We start from the raw sequence: 24,282 nt of genomic DNA, 5'->3' as shown, positions 1-24,282 counted from the left end.
TACACCAACGAGAAGGGAGAAACCAAGGGAAAACCATTATTTCTTCCCGAAATTACAATACACGAACAGAAAATCGAAAAAACCAAACTCCAAGTCGACGATATCTCACTTGACGAACTACGTGAAGTGCAACTCCAAGGAAATAGACTTCAACCCCCTAGACTTAACAGGTTCAACTTCTTCCAGCCACCACCCCTGGACGATTCCCTTATATATATATTCGCTATTATAGGGATCATTTATATTTGTCTGAACAAGTTCAGAAGATTCAAGAAAAATACCAAGGATGCCGCACAACCCCAAGAGTCTCCAGAAGTTTTGTTTGTCCCATCCAAAACTTCATCTTAGGAGGGAGGAGTTACGTACCGAATAAGTACGTTCAACCAGCCGACTAGGTCTACGACCCGGCCAAGGAGCGCCGACGCTGCAGTATCAAATAGCCGGCATCCCAAGAAAAGCCAATATTAGAATTTCTCACCATTTATATCACATTATTAAAAATTTTGTCTTGATGTAACTTTTGTACGAACAACTTGTCCAAATAAAAATATTTCGTCTTTTTAAAAACGGTCTTCGTTCTTTAAAGTACGTAATTCGTGGTTGAAGTACTTTTCTTGACGTCACACCAAGAAAAGTAATTCGCCAAAGAAGACCACAGCAAAACCTAGAAACCAACCAACACATTGACGCCAGCCGTGAAAGCCTACATTCCTATATGTTTCTGATTATTATCTAACATTCCACCACATTCAAGAAAGTTCTGGGATGTTCTGGAATATTGAACCAGAAATCTCTAGAAGGCGAAACTTCCAGCGTTTGTACTTTCAAAAGCACGCATTTCCAATGAAAACGGGAACTTTCATCACGGATGAGAAATTGTAATCTACCACATCATATGACTACCTTGATTATTTCACGATTATTTAGGATGTTTCGAGATCTTTACGAACATTCCAGACTATTCTCGAACATTTCACTACATTTCAGAAAGTTTCCAAAAGTTTTGGGATGTTTTGGAATGTCTTCGAATAGTCGCGAATATTCTGTATTATTCTAGAACGTTCTAAAGAGTGAAATATTCAGGCCGTATATTATCATTAGCATGTCCTTCAGGAAAAAATGGAAATCCTTGTCATCAAGAGACTGATGTGACGATGTTCTGCCATCTGTTTAATCTAAAATCAGAATCGTCAATAAGAAATTTCAAGGACGCATCTAGGATTTTATTTTGGAGTAGATCCAAATAAACTGAAATAAACAGTACGATTTATATAGAGATGAACAAAATGGGCTGTTTGGAACCTTGGAAACTTGATCACTATTCATAGTTCTCATGCCACACTTTACTATTTCCAGACTGTCGGAAACCTCCAAAAATCTGGTGTCGTGTTCCGATCTCAATAATTCAGACATTTTTCATTTATTTTAGAGCCGTTCTTCAATGCGTTTTGAGCGACACTATATTCCTCTGGTCTTTGGAATCGTATATGTGTTGCGTATTCTCTGATACGAGTTTCACTGACCCGCTCAGTCTGACCGATATAATTCTTGTCACGGTCCTCACAGCTTAGCTGTTAGATATACATAGAGACAAGTTTTGGAATTATTAATTAGTTTTATTCACTATCAAGTGAAAATCTCATAATGTGGTGTTACTTGAAATCATTGTCAGGGATTTTCATTGCCTATCAGTCAATTCAGACACCTTGTATTGATGCAATTAGTACACGTTTTAATGCATAGGTGAGGTCTGAGCCTGAATATGAAACTTCAAAAAATGGTATACAATTTATAATCTGTACCAACAAGAAATAGAATGAATAGGCTATCTGTACTTCTGGATTGATACAATATAATATCTTTAAATATTCGCACATAATTCCCAATGATACCATATAAAGGTATTCCACTTCTGTAAAAAATCAATTGCACAAACTCCAGATAAGATATGATATTTTACTGTGATAATTGTGATAAATGCTTATCGCAGAGCACAACCAACATTTTGATCCAATATGTATGATGTGTGAAATTGATGTGACTTCACATAAATGCAGCTTCAACAGAATCTTTCGGAGAACTTGGAATTTATATATGAAACAATTTCATGTTATACGTCTGTGAAATATAGCATGCATTTTTATAAATCAACTCTATTTTTATGTATATCTCTTTTGAGTTCAACCGTGTGTTTCCCATTTTTTAACACGCTTCTATTAGCTTCATTTGTATGTTTGGTTATTTGTAACTGACTCCTTTGGACACGATTTTGACTAACTTCAAACAGGCAGATTTATTAGATATAAACTTTGTACACTTGCTAGGAATCGGTGGCAACACAATAATTTCATGAGTTTATCTCATTATCCTAATCAGGATCGCCAGGATTAAATAATTTCGTCACACAGTCTCTGTGTGAGAGCAAGTTAGACAACCACTCTGTCTGCGCATGCGTATATATTTTATATTAAAACACATGGCTTGAAATATCAAGCCAAACTGAAAAGTGTAAAATAAATAATAGTTTGAAAAACTAAAAACCGCGCTTTAATAGCGACACAAACTGAAAAAATTATTCGAAACTAATTTAAGATTGTGTTCAACATCGATAATAAATGATAAGTCCTATGGCTTGATGTAACTGACTTTCAATAAGTCTGAAATCAGAATGAATCTTTATACAAAAAAATTAATTTTTTTGTAAAAAAGCGTCTAATGGTCCACTGAATTTAGATTTTCTGTAAACCTATCGGAGATGAAGTATTATCATCTACCTATATTGCCTATTTTGGTCATCAAAAGTTTCTTCAGGTCTGTCTAATACTAATATCAATTTTAGATCCGCCTGAAGAAGCCTATATTGTGTCAAAAACATGTTATGTTTTTTTATACTGTTATGTAAAAGTCTCCCAAATACGTGTTGTTCAGAATGTTCAGTATGAATTTTCATCAAGGTTGGCGAATACCGTAAAAATTATTAAAGAATATTGCCAAATGTGTGAACGTATTTCTTTAAAGACTCGCCATATTCACTGATTTCTATAATTTTCTTAACGTCACATCTATATCTATCCATTTATTTACTTATTTAACGGCGAAGTCAATTTATAAAAACATTTAACAAAGTGTGAGGAACTACAAAGTATTTTTGAATGCTCATGTCCAATGTCTACATTACAATTTACAATTTTACAAAACATTTAGCGAACTATGAAACACAAAATATAGTGAATTCTTATGTCTAGTGACTACATTACTAAAAGATGAAACAAATCTGGTACTTACTTACGAAAATGGTAAGGTGAAGAAAAGCTTCGGAAACGCTATAGCCTTTTCAATTGATTTTTGAAGACCTGAAGTGACACATCAAAGTTATGATACTGATTTCCCAGTTTCTGAATACGAGGAATCGGACTGTTCGAAGCATAATTGGCATGGAAAAAAATTTATATGAAAAATGTCAGGATTTCTCGTATTTTTTGTTTGGAATAAAAAGTCATTGGTTGAAGTAGTTCTGGGTAGTTCATCTCACTATTTGTTTTGAAGAGGAAACTCAAGTTCATAGAAATTCTCGTATCTTCCAATGATTTTATATTTAACTTGGTTAAGAGTTGAATGTATTTATATACATTTCGTTGAATACCAAAGTGAAAAGCACAATTCCTTAAGAATTTCTCTTGAACATTCTAAATCATATCGATATTTACATTATAGTATGGGTCCCATATAATCAAAAAATTTTCAAGAATGGATCTTACAAAATCACAATATAAAATCTTTTTTGTTTCAATTGAAAAATCAGTGGAAATTCCCAACACAAAACCTAGCATTCTGAGACTTTTTGCCACACTTTCTGATACTTGAAGATTGATATTGATTTAGCTATCAAATTTAATTCCCAGATGGCGAATACGTTTTTCTCTTTTAAGAGCTATATTATTCAATTCATATTCAAAGGATATTGAACTTCTTATTTTAGTGAACGTATAGACTTGACTCTTATTGATGTTTACCTCTAACAAATTATCTGTACACCACATAGAAAAAGCTTCGAAATCTTTTCAAAATAATTAAGCATCTTCCCGGTAAGTCATTGCTCGATAAACTTTAATATTCGTCCGCAAACATAAGAAATTGTGAATATTTGAAAACAAACTCTCTGTCCGATACAAACAAGCTGAACAGCAGTGGGCACATATGGGATCCCTGCGGTACCTCTGATGGAACCTGAATGGGCGTAGATGTTGTATGTCCGTATGTTACAGACAGAGTTCCATCGATTTGGAAGCTGTTGAAATATTCTCGCCTATACCAAGAACTTGAATTTTAGCTATAAGTAGGCCGTAGTTGACACTGTCAAAGGCTTTGGGAAAGTCAGTATAGACAGAGTCAACCTGTAGCTTCCTCTCAAGATTTTCAGTTAACCATATTATTACTGATAAAACTATCGAGACTCAAATGAGTTTACCGAAATGAAGATTCCAAATGGACAATATAATATCCTAAAAATATTATCTATTAAAAAATGAATATTTCGATAACACAATCTCAAAACATTCCTGTTTCCCATCGTATCTACATCGTATCTTTCCTGCCAGAAAGCAACTACTTTCCTGGCTGATACCACGCTGGACATTGAATTATATCTAACAGACATTTATGCAAGATACCTTACAGAGGTTAGTTTTTTAGATGTTTTACGTACATCCAGTAGCAGAATATGCTGAATTCATTCGAGTAGATCACCTGAAGACTGGTTTCGAGGTGTTACCTCTCATCAGGAAAGATCCGAACCGAATATAGGTGTGCTTGGGACTCGATGCAGTATTCGGAATTATTTTGATTTCTATTGAAATATTATCTGCTGAAGCTTTTACTTTTTCGAACAAATTCAATTACTTTCACTTTATTTGGATGTTTGTATAAAAATTTTCAATCAGAACTGTAGGTTACACGAACATATATGACAGAATGTATTCAATCCCAGCCATAGAAATCTTTTTTCTGTGGCTATGGCTATGGAAAAAAACCCTTTCTTAAAACCCCTTCTAAAAATATTGATATTTCAATCCAGACCATGTTAGTATATTGAATGGCCTATTTTAATGAAAAATTATTATGAGGTTTTTTCAATTTTTTTCCATTTTTATCTGATTTTAACTGTTATATCTTAGGGAATACTTATTCAATTCAATTGAAATAACTGTCATTTGAATCAGTGCAATTTTGGCAACGTAATACAAGTTGATTGATTCCGTCAGCATAATTGTGTGCTCGAAATTCGATGAAGTCGATGAAGGTCATTTTTGCATGGTCCTGATTAGTGAAGGTTCTATCGGTGAGAAAGTTATCAAAGTGCTTGGAAAGATGGTAGTCGGTTAGTGAGGCAGAATTTTGACGCTCAAATCATATAATTTTTGGACGTTGATTTTTGAAACGTACGAACGGGCGTTGTCGTGAAGCAGTATCGGGCCTCTTCCGTTGACCAGTGTCGGCTGCTGCTGAAGCAATTTTTGATAAATTTCTTCAATTGCGTCAAAATAGGAAAGGTTGCAGAAAGTTATAGTGAATCACCCCAGCCGCTGACCACCATACAGAAACCATGGTTTTTTGGTGATTTTTCGCTTTTGAGAAGCGCCTTGGTTTCTCATCGGTGTCCAACTTCTATCCAGAACGTCTCCTGTTATTGTAAAGGATCAACATATCATCACAAATGATGATCCGATCCAAAAAAGGAGAATTTGGTTGCGCAAAAGCAAAGGAGAATAGATTTCGAAACGTTACAATTTCAGTTGATGGTTGAAATCGTCAGGCACCCACTTTTCGAGCTCTCTGACCTTTCCAATACGATTTGAACCATCAACACCGCACAGGAAGTAACACCCAGATTTTCCGTCATTCCACGCATCGTATGTGGAGGGTCAGTTTCCACGAGGGTCTTCAAATCATCGTTCAGGATTACTTCGGGGCTTTTTCGAGGCTTAAAGTTCTGGAACGAAATTCCGTAAATCAATATCAAACAGTGTTCATCGACAGTATCATTGCCGAATGCCTGGTTAATCTTACTGGCTATTACGGCAGCGTTTTGGTTCAGTTTGAATTCAAGAAGAAAATTGGCCGAAAATCGCTCAACATAATGAGGTGACAAGAGACAAAAAATTTAAATTTGGAACAAAAATGAATAGCATTAGTGTATAAAGTACAAAATTTTCTATCGATCAGTGTATAGGGCGTTCCAACGAAAACTCAACCCCTCCTGTAAGCCAGAAAAGGGACGGGTTGGCTGTCCTCGTTCATCTTTCACTGCCTGAACCACTATGCATGCTGATTTCGGCGAGTGCATTGGCTTGGGATGTGGGGGTTGAGCAAACCGGCCATCGAAAGCCTGCTTCCATGTTGCCCCGCTGTATACGGAAATGACAGAATCACTTGTGGTTCTGTTATTCCCTAACTGAATGGCATCCCAACAATGGCTTGATCCTGAGGTGTGTGTATCCGTGTCGTGAGGTTGAATGACACTGAGCCTATCAGCTGTCTCTACGGATCCTTCGAGATAGCGGGCGCCCTCTCGTCGTAGCATCGCCTTGTCACGATAATGCGGGACTCTGCCGTGATTGACCTTCTTTCCCTAGCTACTCGTGGGGCTTTTATGGACGAAGTACACTTGAAAATTTTTTTCTGACGCTGAGTCTATAGAAATGGATGTCTAGCTTACGACTCCAACTGACCTCCCTGTAAATTTAATTCAGGAGCGAGTCTACAGAGGAGATGGATGTCGAGTTTACGACTCCAACTGACGTCCCTGTAAATTTAGTTCAGGAGTGAGTTAACAGAGGAGATGGATGTCAAGTTTACGACTCCAACTGACCTCTCTGTAGTGAATTTTAGTTCAGGAGCGAGTCTACAGATGAGATGGATGTTGAGTTTACGACTCCAACTGACCTTCCTGTGAATTTAGTTCAGGAGCGAGAGCCTCTCAACTCCCCAACTCCTTTGTTTGAAGGTGGTTGACAATGTTTCGTGGTGTATTTCATCAGTTCGGACTTCCATTGTCCAATATAATATAAATTGATTTTATAACACTGAAAAAATTAAAAAGATTAACCAAAAATAACAATTTTATTAAACAAAAAACTGAAATTACAAAGAAATAACATACAAGCAACAACCAAATGAATAAAAATCCAAATAATGATAAAAGCTGAAAAAATTGAAGAATTAAAAATATCATTAACAAAAAATGAAAAAATAAAAATTAAAAGATTTCAAACCAAGTTATGTCACAACGTTTCGATTGTTAGTATCTACAATCGTCTTCGGGTGATAATTGGACTCATTCCTCCGAGATTTGACTATTTATAGGTAATTGGAGTGCTTTCACCTATCCCCTCTTCCCTCTTTCCCCTTCATTGGTTTTGGCGGTAAATGACCGTTTGGTGGGAGATGACCGTTTGGTGGGAGTTGGTAGTTTTTCGCTTGATTATAGGTTTCCATATGTTACGTATCTCTACGCTAGCTAGACTAAATGTGTTGTTGGACAACTCCTGATCCAACATCTGAACCTTAAAAAAAGGTTTGGTGGTCTAGCCAGGAAACTACTGAGTCGTTTCCTTAAGAGCGGGGTACCTTATACCCTCAGGTGGGGGAACAAACCTCCCATGAGCAGGTGTAGCTGACGTGCAAAAACCCTCATATGGAAGTTTGTCCTGGGTATCAAGGTGGGAATCTTGCAACTTGACTATCCGAACACCTCATTAACAGAGCATACACTTGTCACAGACACACTTGTCAGCGGTACACAACATGCTGGTTGATAATAGTAATATTTTTATGTGCTGCAAAAAATCTTTTTCAAATTCCATATGTATAAATTGTATTGGAGTCTTCCATGAAACCTGTATGATTAAGGCAAGAAAAAGTCTCAAACTGTTGGGTAGTAACTTGGTTATTTGTTGTGACAAGCGAAAACATACGGAACAGAGTGAAGAAATCAGAATACTAGAAACAACCATTCAGGACTTGTCAGAGGAAGCAGAATAAAGAACTAAACACATTGAAAAACTGAGGAATGGAAACGAAAAATTCACCCAGGAAGCCATTAAAATGAAACAGGAGCTGAACAACCTGGTTGAAAATCAAAATATAATCATTGAAAATATGAAATGCCAACAAGAAGACCTACAAAAAAAAACTAAGTGATAAGGAACCTGTAACAAAAAGTATTGGTATACAAACATTGAATTCCCTAGCGAATAAATCAGTAATGACGAATGAATCGTTGTTCAGTGGCGTATCCATTCATCACACAGAAAATGTTCAAAATTTTCTCCATAACGTTCAAGAATGTGGGAAAGTAAACTATCAAACAAAGTTTAATAAAATCTTGATCGTAGCTGGCCACTATGGCAGAGACATTGCAAAGTTCATTGGAAAACAAAATAAGCACAACTTTTCCATGCAAGCAATCCTCAAACTGAATTGCCCAATAGATATCCTGATTGAGACAGCGAAAGAGAATGCAAAATATTTTTCGAAGAAGGATATAGTGGTCTTATGGACAGATCAAGTGACATCAGATGTAATTAGAACTTTCATACCAAATATGCAGTATACAAACTACATCATTATTACACAGCCCTATCGTTTCGACAATGAAAGATTTAACGCTTTCATATACCACAGGAACTTACAGTTGAAAAAGGATATGCAGCTTAAAAATTTACCACATACATCGGTCCTCAAATATAACAGCGTTCTGAGAAAAACAAATTATCGACAGAATGGTCACAGCTTAACGGCAAAAGGGAAATGGTATATCTGTAAGTCCATCTGGAAGCATATAATGAGGATGATCATCGTGGAACTACGCGGAACTACGAGCCCTTCCTTAGCTGAAGAGCTACAGAGTACTGCATTTGAAAATACCACCCAAACAGATAACGTTTTTTTATACCCATGCCTCTCACAAGTGGCTCCAATAATGACTCCCTGAGTGACTCTGAAGGTCTTTCTAACAGTGACACGGCAAGGACCCATACTAGGGATTTAACTATATTTCGCGATCAATTGGCATGTTTCAACTTGAAATATACCATTAATGAACCCACTCGGGTAACAGCTAAAACTAGCACTTGCTTGGATAACTTTATTGTTAAGGAAAACTTCAAATATGACGTATCGGTTCAAGATTTCGGTATCTCCGATCATTATGGTCAATTGATTATAATCGAAATGGAAAACATGAATAAAGAAGTTGATAATGTCTCCAGAAGATATCATACAGTTTTTTCAGAAGAAAACATTCAAACTTTCAGAACATTAATAAAAAATGAATCGTGGCATGATATTTCCATTAAAAAATGCCCAAACAAGGCCTACGAGTGTTTTAATACTACTCTTCAATACTATATTGAATTAGCTTTTCCAGTGATATGTATAAAAAATTCAGGAAGAAAATCTAAAAATATTAACATTCTTTCACCAGAACTCTGACAATCAAAAAGCCAAATGACATTTTATTCGGAATGTGCTAAAGGAAATGAAAACTACACAGGAATGAGCAAAAAAATAACACAGTCTTACAGAGAGAAATTAAAGTCTACTCACAAACGATATGTAGATGAGCACATAAATCCTTGGCAAATGATACACAAAATTAAAGGAGAGAACCCATCAAATGAAGTTAAAATTCACCAGAATGGTATTCGACTTCCAGACAGCGATGTTGCAAATAATTTCAATGTACAATTTTCCAAATATGTGGTCCAACAAAATACAAACCTCAATTATATAGTTGATAACATACACGTTTGTCCCAAATCAATTTTTCATCATCCTCTAACAGAGTACGATGTTATTGAGTTGATTAGAAGCTTGAAAAATTCCAACTCAACTAGCCATGATGGAATATCAAACAATCTTCTTAAAAAATCTGTTTTTGAATTGTGTAGTCCTATAAAACATATTATAAACCTCTCCACTGAACATGGAGTATTTCCTGAAATCTTGAAAATGGCAATTGTCTCTCCTGTGCATGAAAGAGGGGACAAAAACCTGTACGAAAATTACAGGCCAATTAGTCTACTCTCAAGTATTTCCAAGGTTTTTGAGTCGAATATCAAAAATCAGTTATTGTCTTTTTTCGCAAATAATAAACTTCTTTCCCCAAATCAACACGGATTTACTAAAAGTAAAAGCACAGGGACAGCACTTTACCAATTTAACGACCATATAATAAATGCACTCGATGGCAAATTAAGTATTTGCGGTTTATTCATAGACTTTTCAAAAGCCTTTGATTATGTAAACCACGATCTGCTACTACGGAAATTGCAAAGATATGGTGTAAGGGGTGTCGCCTTGACTTTGGTGAGGACTTATTTAGAAAACAGAGTTCAGAGCGTCAAGATTGGTGATAAAGTTTGAAATTTGACTAATATCAAACATGGGGTACCTCAGGGTTCAATTCTTGGGCCTTTACTACTCCTGATATATGCAAATGATTTGATGAGTTATTTTTATGATATCACGACAGTTCAAGTAATAACATATGCGGACGACACAAACTTTATCATCAAAGCACGAGATGCATCAAATTTAGTGCAAACATGGGCAAAAAATTATCACCTTGAACTCAACATTTCTAAAACCACGCTGATGAAATTCACAATGAGCAATGTTCAAGAGAATTTTTTTATATATAAAAACGAAGATCGACAAATTGAATCTTGTGCAACCACCAAAATGCTAGGTCTAATTCTTGATTATAAACTTACTTCGACCCCTCACATAGATACTCTCTGTAATAAGCTAATAAAAAACTGTTATGCTCTCAGGTTTATGGCTGATTTCTGTAGTGAAAAAGTCTTAAAGTCTTATTAAGTTTGTACTATGCGACTTTAAACTGCCATTTAAGATACGGAATCTTGAATTGGGGTACAAGCTCTTCTGCTGAAAGAGTGTTTATTCTCCAAAAAAGAGCCGGCAGAATTTTAGCTGGAATATGGTAGAGAGACTCATGTAGAAACGTTTTCAAAAACCATGGAATACTTACAGTTGCCGGGTATATCTATGAGTTATGAAGTTATGTTTACATGAACAAACATATATTTTCAACCCAGCAACATAGTTATATTACCTGTTATAGAGATTTTCTGATGATCAACACTCACAGAACGACCTTATTCCAGAAAAATTTCCTTTATCTCGGCCCGAAATTCACCAATAAGCTGAATGACTCAGTTAAAAACTCACCTACGTTGAAAAGCTTCAAGTATAGATTGAAAAAAAAATTACTTGAAAAAAATTGCCACTCACTTGATGACTTCTAAGCATATATATAGTGAAGTATATATATTTGAAGATGATCACTTGGTGATCGAAACACGTGTCGAGATGTTGAAAATAACGATTTGGTGTTGGGAAAAAAAACTCCAGTAATATTCATTACTACACCAAAGGTTCCAAACAGTGCATCATAAATATAGTGTAATAGTCTAGTGTGAAAACGCTCTCTTTATTTACGACGTATTTCTCTGACGTATTTCTTGTTATTGTATGAAGATATTGAGAAAAATAATTTTATACTTTCAAACAAGAAAAATAAATACTACCACTACTGCTACATATACTTTGTGCCTGCCCCGCTGGGTACCAAATCAGGTCTTTAGAGTTCGGCGAGCCGTACTCTAATTCTGATATGGAAATCATACTCGAAACTTCACCCCCCTGCGGCCAGCAACTACTCCCCAATTTTTTTCAATGGCATGGAAGTTCAAGTGAAACATCATTTGAAAGGCATTTCATCCCTCTATTGCTTCTGTATTTTTTAAAAATTAGTTCATTCGTTATTGAGAAATTAAATTTTGGAAGTTTTATTTAAGAAAAAACGGAGAATCCGCTGTCGCTCATTTTATTGAGAAAATCAACAATGGCAACACAATCAATGGATGAAGTGTTCAATATGACCTCCATCTAGTTCCATATAATAATACTCTCGAAAGTGTTCTGTACATTATTCAAGATGTCCGGAGTCAGCAATCGGCATTGCCTATTAATATCAGGTGTCCCCACAGAAAGAAGCCAATTGGTGTGAGATCAGGTAATCACGCTGGCCAGTCCACTAGACCCCTTCTTCCGATACAATGCATTGGAAAACGTTCGTCCAAAAACTGTCTCACCCTAACATCAAAATGCGGGAGTGCACTATCCTGCTGAAATGTTATTTCGTTTTCTACTAAATTTTCATCATTTTCTAAAATTTGTATAATCATAGGAACTACACATTCTTGTAATATATTCAAGTATGTGCCGTGGATGAGTTTACCTTCAATAAAGAATGGTCCAACAATATGATTACCAAGAATGCCCGCCCAGACATTACATTTTTGTGGAGTTCGTGAATGTGTTTCCATCACCAAATTAGGATTCACATCGCTCCAGTAACGACAATTATGTTTATTCACTTCCCCATTCAACACGGAAGAACTTTCATCTGAAAAATATGTATTGTATAATAGGTTCGGGTTATTGGGCAATTTCTCGATGAACATCTCACAAAACTGAAGTAGACGATCAGGATAACCTTCGTTTAATTCCTCAACTAACCTTATTTTGAAAAGATGGAATTTGTAGGCTTTCAAAATCCGAAAAACACCAGTAGCTGATATACCAGAGGCTCTAGCTGCTTGTCTGATGTATTGTCGATTATCCATTTGTACATGTCCTACTTGCAACTGCAACTTTAACTCCGTCATTTCTGACAGGACGGGATACATCATGTTTTCTGTTGTGAACAGAAGCTGAAGTTCGAAACTTACCCATTAAGTGTTTAACGTAATGATGGCTCACGATGTCGGTCGGTAGCCAAGCGGTTCGGCGTGGGTGATTTGTTCACTCACTCGAATTGATTGCCGTGTTGGTCGGTGGCTCAAGCCCTAGTCTGAACGATCGATCTTCACTTGCTATCGTCCAACCCGTGTTAGGAATCACACGTTAAAAGGTAAGACCTCGTTAATCCTTAGCTCGCACAAGTTTCGACTTCTGAGGGTAGTCGTTCGTAGGGGTGCGACAGCTGGTTAACGGAAAAACAGATTTTAAACAGATTTTTTTTTTAAACAGATGTGGTCTGAATCGTTCGCAGCAGCTTCAGCACATCCATTATTTCGATAATAGATTGCAACAATTTATATTCTTTTTTTTTGGAACGATCTATTATTATCAAGAGTGCTGATGTGCTGATGATAATATCACGATTACGACATATTTGGCAAAAAATCGAAATGAGTCGATTGGTTTGATTTGAATTTAACTTTAATGGCAGTGTCTATCGTGATTTACGACAAATCGAGCAATATGATTCGAGTTCTCTATTTATCTCTCTCTTGGTTATCTTAGCTTTTGCTTCCGTACGGCGCATTTAGCCATAATATGATACGAGTTCGTTAAATGTCAACAAGCGTTTCCACTCGATCGACCAATGAATATTAATCCTAATTGCAGATGCACCACAATGTATATCAAACGTATGTGTTTGATACAACCGCTAAAACTGGAACTGTATTAATTGGCATTGTTTCCACAACTGTGGCGACTGCCTCATTTACAATCGTGTGATGTTCTCGAAATACTCCTCTGAGTATATTCAGCGGGACTCGACTTCATTTGCATAATTGGGAAAGTGACGATGTATGGCGGTACAGAATTCGTAAAGATCCATAATGGCTTCAACATCAGTCGGTAAAACAGGTTGGACACTTTTAAATGTTGATACTTCATTGAATACTCAAGACAGGCAGACAGGAAAAAGACATAGCCCACTGACTAATAAGAATGTTTTTTCTTTCTTATTCAGAGAAATCGGGCAAATTTTGGATATGTAGTTGGTTGGTACCTAGTCTACTAGATGGAGGAACAGTTTTGTTGTTCGCTCCAAGACTAGGATAAAATTTGAAATCCGAAAAGTGAGCTTCTTGTTCCTTCAGGGTAGTGTTCTGCTTGTTAACTAGAAAACTTCTTCTTGAGTTTATTGTATTTCAGATAATTTACTGACTTTTTCTGTTATTTTGGATTCTAGGCAGTCGAATTCTTCATAATGTAGGACTAGTTGTTGCCCACGGCTTCGCTCGCGTAGAATTTGGTTTGTCACATTAAGTTCCGTGACAGACCATTTCAAACAAATAGTTACACTATTTTTTCATTCACCCAAAACTTCAGGATTCCAACTTCAAAACTCCGAAATTCCATATAATCTTTGGACCCCTATTTTTTCCCCTTGGGGGTGGAAATTCCTGATTCCCTTTCTTGATGCTTATGTACGTTATACAAATGACCTACCTGCATATTTCAAGATTCTAAGTTCAGTAGCTTCGGCTGTACAATATCATAAGTGCGGGCAATAGCTAGTAGTTTATATTTTTACTTTAAAAATACAGTAACTGAAAAAATATGCTAACTGCACTGAGTAACAAATAACTTCAAAAATCGAGTAATGTTACCTTTGAAGAAATTTGCAACTAACAAAACCGTCAACGACGTCTGCCCTCACTCAAATCCCCCCGCATCGTCACCCGTCGTCTTACAGTAGACGCGACGCGTAATGGCTTGCTGCGGTGCGTCAAGCTAATCTCATCGTGATAACTTTCAAACGATTCTTTCGCAGTACTTAGTGTATCAAATACCTGAAATGACAATTGTACCAATTTTTATGAGAATTTGACAAATATTCTAAAATGTGCATCATAAAAAAAGTATTTAACTCGATTGTATTGTTGTAAATCATACCCGGAAGAAAATAACGCCGGCCGCCACTGGTAGCCATAAACCAATGGTGATGTAGCGAAGAGCGCGCGAATGTACGATGATTCTCCGCCACTCGAGAACCAGCGAGAATAATGCTACCGACTTCGACAGAACTTCGTTGAAATTTCTACGGCATTCGATTATGATATTTAAACGCTAGCTGCGAGCATGTCGACACAGTCAAGTGGACGTTACAGTGCGGTAAGCGAAGTGATCTAGTAAGGCGATAGACATTCAAATAATCGTTGAAGTGTTTGTTGTATTTAAAGTGAAATAAAGTTAAGTTTGATTATTCAGTGTAGTCAATTATTGACCAACCCACGGCGAAAAACGTAACAGTATTTATGGCTCAGTATTTTGCATATAGTGGCTATCCCGAACTTTTATTTAGAACTATTTAAGGTATAGTGAAGTGTAGTTTTTTTGTTATTCTGATGTATAAGCTATATTTATGTAAAGTTTCATCTACATCCATTCAGTCGTTTAGGCATGAAAGAGCCACAAACATACATACATATATTTATCCATCCCCACAAAAATTTACATTTATATGATTATATAGATCATAGATGTATCTTAATTCGTTTTGTACCAATTTTATGTGTAATTGAATGTTATCTGATATTTTTATCATCACTTACAGTTTGAACATTTATATCCGCGTATCTCCAACATATTGTACCTACTAGCGTCAGTTGTTAATGATAATCATATTTTGATGACTCAATATTTTTTTACGAGGTATTATTCACTGTTGAATTTGCATTTAAAACAAATCTGTTTACTAGCCCTACGAACGACACTCGTCTCTGGAGGAATCATATGATACATCAGTGTAAAAATAATTATGATAAAATTGTAGTTATCTAGTGTACGAATGAAGTTGAATGATTGATTGGTTTGCGATTCAGTGAAATTTACTCGGCAGTACATATTCGATTCTTTTGGAATTTGAAGTAACTAATATCGTCCCTAAAAAATTCCGGAATATTTAGAACTCACAGTAATTGACAACAAGTTACACAGAGAATTTAAAACTTTTGCTGTTATACGTCGCGTCGCCTTTGTTCTTGCCGCTCTTGACCGTCTATCTTCATAGCAGCAACTTGACTCACTTTCCGAATAAAATCAACATCCTCCTCCTCCAACAGATTGTGAGTGTATTGATACTCGACAATGTTCAAGAAAGTTTTATAACGGACACATTAGAGGAAAATAGGTTATGTGGGTCGAGAGGTGACAAAAACGTTCAAAGGAAAATTATAAGGGCTCTCGTTGAGATGCGGCGGGTCAGAGTGAGAACTTGTTCATCCGTATTGCACTGTGAGGTGGAATCGGCAGCTTTTTATTTCTCCAGTCAGGTTGAGTTTACAAAAAGTAAGTCAGCAATTTTATAGGACATCGATTTCTTTGAGATTCTGATAATGAAATGAGTAAAAAAATATATGTTAAACGAATTTATTGAAAAAAAAGATAATGATGTAGATGATGTACTAAAACTAAAAAAATAATTCGAAAGGTCCTAGGTAGCAAGCATCACACCACTTTACCCATCAATCTACGGTATTAATCAGAAAAAGGAAAAATAAAATCGTTGGGCTTAGCGTAAAAATGAGTAAAAATGTGAATACTATGATTTTATTATTTTTGTATCTGATCAATACCTCATATTTCCGAAGAGAGTGGTGTTATGACTGTTATCTAGGACCTTCCAAATTATTTCTTAGTTTTCAGTACAATATTTTCATCTTCATTATCTTTTTTTTTCAATGAAACCGTTGAACATAACTTTTTTCACTTACTTCATTTTAGGTTTCAGTTCCTAATTTTTATCTGCCCTAGTACCACACAGTTCCCGACACGTTTTAACCTTTTACCTTAACTTGGGTGTGTATGATGTTGGATTCTTCCAATCTATTCGCACACTAGAACCGGAAGGTGTTTTTGATCCATCTGTGAACCAACAACTTTCTGCTCTCAATATTTCCTTCTCCCGGGAATCCAGTACTCTCTACTCGGGAACAGTCCTTTATAAGGCAATTCGTAGTTGAGGATTGGAGGCATCAAGTTAGAGGTCATTTTCAGAATGCTGTGACTTCCAGTCAACCAACACACAAGTCTATATGCAGTCCATCTAGCCTCTCCAGAAAAATGTGGTGAGAAGGTAGATCTAGAAGGATCTCAGTGGCCACTGATGGTGTGGTACTGTTGGCCAGACAAGCCTGTCTCTGTAAGTCAGAGAGCTTTGACTGGGCTGTTTTCTGTAAAGCCTTCGGCTACCAGGCAATTGCATCATAAGTGATCATTGGTCTGACAATCATCTCATAAATCCAATGGATTTGTTTGGGACCTAAACCACAAGTGTTGCTACAAATCCTTCGACATATCTACAGGGACAGTCTGGCTTTGTGTAAAACTTTTTCAAAGTGAGCGTTCCAAGTGAGTTTTTAATCAAAAGGATAATGCCAAGATATTTCATCTCCGTTCGAAATGGAATGACCTCACCGTTGAAGAAAGATGGCTTGAGATCATCCAATTTTCTCCTCCTGGTGAAGAGGATTATCACAGTTTTGCTGGGGTTGACAGACATCTGCTCTCTCAGGCACCAACTGTGAATAACGTCATCATGCTTTGGAGAATATTACAAGCTGCTCTTCCCTCAGTGGACCTTGTCAAGATGACAAGTTCATCTGCATAAGCTTGTAGACCACAAAAGGGGCACATCTGTTGATGTGCCGGTTTGATAAGCATCCTGGTGGTTATTCAAGGAGAGTGCATACAGTGTGGTCCATATGTATGGAATACATTCATTTTTAGCGTTATTATGTATTATGTGGAAAAAACCTGAAACAGGTCGATTTATATTTTTAAATTGACAATTCACAGTATGAAAATATTATCTTCCTCCAGCACCTCTTCTAAATTATAAGCACCCCCTCAAAAATGTTAAATAGCAAAGGGGGTCAATTGTCACCTTGTTGGAAAGGGATTTTAGTACTCTGTTCAGCAATATAAAGTTTTTTGAGTTTGGTGCAATCATAAGTGGAAAAATTAATTTTTACAATTAAATTAAATGTTCAAAATGACTACCATTATTCACTTCTTGACAATAACCTGATCTATTAAACAGACCATCCCTGTAACAGGCTCCTTACTAACTTTGAAGATACTAAAATATTAGACAAAAAGCCAAATAAACAATTGATATGAATCTAGTAGGCTGATGTCATTTAGGTATTCAAAGTTAATAAAAGACTTCAGTATAATATTTGTGGGCGTATTAAATTCAATTATGGCTCATTTGTCCTAGACTCCAAGAATAGACATTTCAATAATGATTGGTTGTGGTAATGAAACAAGAACTCAAAAGGAGATTTGTGAAATTTTTAATAATAAATACCCTGGTCAACACGTGTCGCAGTCTACAGTTAGCAAAATTGAAAAAAAGTTTCGTGAAACTGGACATGTAAAAAATATTGGAAAACCAGGTAGAAATGTTCAATTTACTGATGAAAAAAAGTTAGATGTACTTCTAGAGATTGAGGGAAATCCGCATAAGACAACTCGAGAACTTGTCGCCGACAATTATGTAAGTAAATCATCTATTTTGAGAGTTTTGCATAAAAAAAATACCACCCTTACAAAGTTCAGTTGGTTCAGGAGTTGAATGAAAATGATCCTGATAGAAGGCAAGAATTCTGTGAATTGATGATGGACAGAATGAACGCAGATTTGAAGTTCATAAACAAAATAGTCTTTTCTGATGAAACGACGTTTCATTTAAACGGAACAGTTAACAGACAGAACTGTAGATATTGGAGCAGAGAAAATCCCCACTATATTTGTGCGACTCACACTCAATATCTTAAAAAAGTTAACGTTTGGGCTGGTATCATTAACAATCAAATTATTGGCTCTTATTTTTTTAGGGCAGTGTTAATGGTGAGCTGTATCTAGATTTTTTGATTAACTTTTTAGTGCCTATATTACAAATACATTTTTCTGATGTTAATCATCGAAATGAGATAGATCAAACTATTTACTACCAACAAGACGGAGCTCAGCCGCATTTTGCATGTACAGTTAGAAATTATTTAAACGAGGTTTTTCCCAATAGGTGGATTGGAAGACGTGGAACGATCGAATGGCCGGCTAGATCCCCCGATTTGACTCCTCTTGATTACTTCTTATGGAGTTATTTAAAATCTAAAGTAATAGACCAAACAATATTGCTGATTTAAAAGTTAGGATAACGGAAGAAATTAACAAAATAACCCCCGAGGTCATACAAAATGTTGTACGAGAATTCCAAAATCGCCTCGGTTATTGTCAAGAAGTTAATGGTGGTCATTTTGAACATTTAATTCAATTGTAGAGTACATTGAAAAATACATTCTAAATATTAAGTGGCATTATTATCTTCATTCTATGATAATTTTTGTGATACCTAGAGACATTATCAAAATTTTACATCTTAATAATCAATTTTCTTAGTTATGTTTGCACCCAACTTAAAAAACGTTATATTGCTGAACAGAGGACTGAAATCCCTTTCCAACAAGGTGCCACACGACCCCCTTTGCTATTTAAAATTTTCGAGGGGGTGCTTATAATTCAGAAGGGGTGCTGGAGGGGGATAATATTTTCATACTGTAAATTGTCAATTTAGGAATAAAAATCGACCTGTTTCAGGTTTTTTTTCACATAGTACATAATACCGCTAAAAATGAATTCATTTCATACATATGCCACCATCTAAGTCCTTCCAACAGGAAGGAAGTAAGGCTTATTGGTCGTACCGATTTAGGGTGTGGGTCTTTCCGATATACTTCAGGTATGTATACTACCCTATTTTCCAACTAACTGGGTGGTATGTAGTTCCACGCCAGACTAGCCCTATATAATTTTATGAGAATGGGTGAAATTATTTCCACTCTGTTTTGAATAAGAGATGGAAATATATCATCCTCTCCAGGAGATTTGAAGAGCTGAATCGACTTGATAGCCTATTCAACTGCCGGTGCTGTGTAAACCTTGTTGACGACCTCCCAATCGTTCTTCTTTAGGCGTTTAGCGTTCTCAAAGAAGGGAGGTCTCTTGTTATCAATAATCAGATTTCCAGGAAAGCAGGAAAGTGGTTTTTATTCAAAAGCTCCAACAATTCTTTATTAGAGGTCGTGAACGTTCCATCGAGTCATTTAAGCGACACAATTTCAGCAGTCGGCTCTCTATAGAGAATCTTGTCAACTCTTGAGCTAAGAGGTGAATCAGAGATAGTCTCACAGAACATACATAGCGTTACTGGAGCGTTTGTATCGCGGAAAAACGGCTTCATTTGGAAAAAAAAGAAGGGTTGTTCCATTAAAACAGTGCACCGTGTCACAAATCAATGGAAACGATGGCAAAATTGCAAGAATTGGTGTTTGAATTGCTTCGGAATTCCGTATTCTCCAGATCTGGCTCTTGGTGACATTTTTCTGTACTCAGATGTCAAGAGAATGTTCGCTGGATCGGAATTCAGTGCCGTCGAAGAGGTAGTCGTCGAAACTAAGGCAAAATTGAGACTAAGACAATCCGTAGTATAAAAAAGGCATAGAAAAATTGTATGACCGCTGTAATCGATATATCGCCCTAGAAGGTGACTATATTGAATAATAAAATATTATCGAACTTTTTTTTTATGGCAATCTGCGAACTTTTCACCCCACCGTTATCTTTCATTTTTCAAGAGCAGGAATAAAAGCAAATTTTACTCACCTGAAATCCATCTTCGTACTCTACTGCTTTCTCCTGTTTATGCTGGTAAGTTAATGAACCATGTCTAACAAAAACGCCCACGGCGCGTCCTCTCTCGTCAATGAAGAATATTTCCGTAAACACTATGATGCCGAACACGGCAAAAAACATAATAACTATGAAAAAACTCAAGTTGGCGCGTTGTCTACTACGAAACGTTACGTATTTCTTTTTTCCTCCGCTAGACGAACCCATCTTAACTTATCTGAAACAAAATTAGAAATAAAAGTTTACCAGCGTTTTATAGTCTGTTGAAGCATCTGAAGGGTACTTCAGATGTTATCGCCGATAGATAGGTACTTGTTATTCCATTATATAAAATTAACAGTTTAATTTTTTGACAGTTGTACTAGTTATTCAAACGTGTGGTTCGTTATCAGAAGATGATAATCTTATCCATTTCAGGAACTGAAAAAATGTATGAAAACAATGTTGTTACTCCACATAGTAGGTTACAACTTTCAGACTACTACTGAATATTGTCTACCGTTTGGAAGCAGCAAAACAAATGGTATAGTCGAAGTGAACGATATTGTGCACTTTTGAAGTTGGCGGCACTCTCAGAAGCCAAAAAAACCGATACATAGAAATGAACCGGCTGCAGTATTGGCGGTTCGTATTGGACAATTTTTACAAACCGAGTTTTATGATTGGCTGAAGAATAATTGAATTAAATTTGAAGTCATGTTACGGTGACGAATAGAAATCGGGAAATGCGGCGATGGTTATCGCCGTCGTGTTCAGTTTTAACATTGTCAACATTTTATGCGAAAGAATTTCTCAAGCAAAAGTTTCACTCTTCACTAACGAAGTCGCTTCCCGCAGTCTGTCCCTATGCGTGCTTAGATTTTCAAAACTACGGAAAAATAATGATGCTTCCATCAGATAAGTACTGGAGAGAGATCTGGAAAAAATGACAAATTGGTTTAAAATAGACGATATTTTAATAATGGATAGAGGATACCGCGATTCAGTAGGTATGTTGGAGGAAATGGGCATCACTAGTTATATTCCACCAGTTTTGAGATGCGATCAGAAACAGTTTTCAATTGCTGAAGCTAATATTTCAAAAATCATCACGAAGTCCAGATGAATACTAGAAGCACGAAATGGACACTTGAAATTAATGTTCAAAATTTTCAAAGGAACAATTTTGTTACATCACGCCGTTCATCTGTATGATTTTTTGAAAATAGCTGGTGGATTGATCAACAGATATCGTGAATTGATATCTATACCAAATCTATCAGCAAAATTAGCTAGAACTTTACTGAAAAAAGTGGATGAAGTCAATATTGCTGAAGCAAGAGTAGAAATAGAACAATTACATAGAAGAAATGGATACTGGAGACAGCTGAACCATAATGACGTGCCAAATTTTCCTCGTTTATTCATGGATTACCTCAGAGATCTGACTGAAGGTATTTATCAAGTAGATTTAGCCCCAGCATATATTCAAGGCAAATTCCAGAGAAAAGAAAATGAGATCATGGAGTTTGATGAGTTACGAGATGATCCAAACTTTTTGAGGTTTCGAATTTACTCTAGATTCAGGAACTCCAGCAAATATATGCTCTGGATAGCTTTCAATGATTATATGGAAATGAATGACAATCATGATACACCAATTATGGAATATTACTGTACTTGTAAGTCTGGTGCGAGAACTATAGGTACCTGTGCACATATTTCTAGTGTTTTGTGGTTTTTGAGTTACGCACGTCATCAACTACATGACAAATATCCATCAAGTAAGATTTTGAACTTTATTTGTGATGCGGCGAACAGACCTCCGATAGAAGACATGCATCTGTATGGTCCAGAAATTATTGACATGTTTCTGTTTTCTGTTTTTCCGTTAACCAGATGTCGCACCCCTACGAACGACAACCTTCAGAAGTCGAAACTTGTGCGAGCTGAGGATTAACGAGGTCTTAACGTGTGATTCCTAACACGGGTTGGACGATAGCAAGTGAAGATCGATCGTTCAGACTAGGGCTTGAACCACCGACCACCCACGCCGAACCGCTTGGCTACCGACCGACCGATCAACAACATTCACACATCATCGTTAAGAACGATTTACTCATAAAAAATATGGAAAGACGAAGTGAACTGACAATGTTACGATATTTTTTCGGCTGGACTTTAGTATTTGGGATAACGCCCACCAGGGGGAGTGGCATATCAATCGAAAGGGGACGATGAGAGGAACACCATGGTATGGGTTTCATCGCGAGGAAATGACAAAAAATATTTTTTATTCATATTATTCTATTACATATATTTTGGTTTGAACTGACTTTTTATACATTTAATGAGTTCTAAGAAGGGATCCAACTTATTGTGACGGACTTCCCGACGCCAGGTGTCTGAGGTGACAGACAAAAATTAAAACTTGTATTTGAATTTTCAGTTAGGTTAGGTTAGGTTAGGTTAGGTTAGGTTAGGTCAGGTCAGGTCAGGTCAGGTCAGGTCAGGTTAGGTTGGGTTGGGTTGGGTTGGGTTGGGTTGGGTTGGGTTGGGTTAGGTTAGGTTAGATTAGGTTAGGTTAGGTTAGGTTAGGTTAGGTTAGGTTAGGTTGGGTTGGGTTAGGTTAGGTTAGGTTAGGTTAGGTTAGGTTAGGTTAGTTCATGTCAGAAAATTTTGACATTTCTCAAATTTTTTTCCTCTTATTTCCTCGCGATAAAACCCATACCATTGTGTTCTTCTCATCGTCCCCTTTTGATTGATATGCCACTCCCCCTGGTGGGCTTTATCCCAAATACTAAAGTGCAGCCATTTTTTCGATTATTTTCATTGTTTATTCCATTTGTGGTATAAGTCTTGTCCTCAAAAATGGGATTTTCCATTAACCAGTTGTCACCCTCTTGAAAACGGCAATCCTTAGAAGTTGAAACTAACATGAGACAAGGATTAATGAGGTTTTACCTTTCTATGTCGAATTCCCATCACGGCCGGCTACTTTGCAGATACAGCCACCCAACCAGAAGCATTTATGCAGTGACCAAAATAGATAGCGCTAGATATTTTTCACGTCGATAATACTCTGACAAAAAATTAATTCTCTGGACATTGTGTGGATCGCATTAGTAGATTTTAGAATACCATATTATAGAAATCAGCTCCAATTTATCAAAAACAATGTTTATTCGTCTATTCAAGTGGATTTTACTTGATGAAAATTAATATTTGAAAAATATGTTACACTGTTCTCTAGACCATTTTCATTAGGAGGGTTCACAAAACGCCAGTAAACCCTTTTAGTGAAAATCGTACACAGAACTGTATAATACATTTTACTGATGTATCGTTAGTTAACTGATTTCACAACTTCCTGGAAGAATTTCATTTCTCTTATCGAATAAAAAATTGTCAATGCATCATACTGAATGCGTCTTTTATATTCTTTGGTTCAGTTTGGTGGAATAAAATGTATGAAAATTATGTTTACTAATTTTTTTCGGACGATTATACATGACTTATGAAGTAATCGATTTAAAATAAAAACTTAAAAAAAAAGATATTTTATGCTTGTATTGATATTTCTAACGTCAGATTTTCATTTGAACATATGAAAACTCAAAAATGAAAGATATCAAAGTTATTCAGTATTTTGAGTCATGTTGACATCTCTTGTTAGGATATACCTGGAGAGTACAGACTGTGACGAAGAATTAATATCAA

The 24,282-nt window shown here is 36.3% G+C and overlaps 1 protein-coding gene across 3 annotated transcripts in view; it reads right to left on the bottom strand.

The window, feature by feature from the left end:
• Positions 1-24,282, bottom strand: part of LOC111513200 (beta-1,4-galactosyltransferase galt-1) — a 318,653-nt gene that overhangs the window by 204,211 nt on the left and 90,160 nt on the right. For all 3 annotated transcript variants that reach the window (XM_074183706.1, XM_074183715.1, XM_074183711.1), the window contains exon 2: positions 20,557-20,800. In XM_074183706.1, the coding sequence (XP_074039807.1) occupies positions 20,557-20,790 (234 nt within the window). In that variant the 5' untranslated portion in view covers positions 20,791-20,800. The remainder of the gene's footprint in view (positions 1-20,556; positions 20,801-24,282) is intronic.

This window comes from Leptinotarsa decemlineata, unplaced genomic scaffold, assembly GCF_025532065.1.
Source record: "Leptinotarsa decemlineata unplaced genomic scaffold, Ldec_3_MD MMD2_P_RNA_scaffold_2, whole genome shotgun sequence".
NCBI lineage: Eukaryota > Metazoa > Arthropoda > Insecta > Coleoptera > Chrysomelidae > Leptinotarsa > Leptinotarsa decemlineata.
Note: the sequence above shows the minus strand (reverse complement) of the source record. Positions and strands in the feature narration are given on the sequence as shown.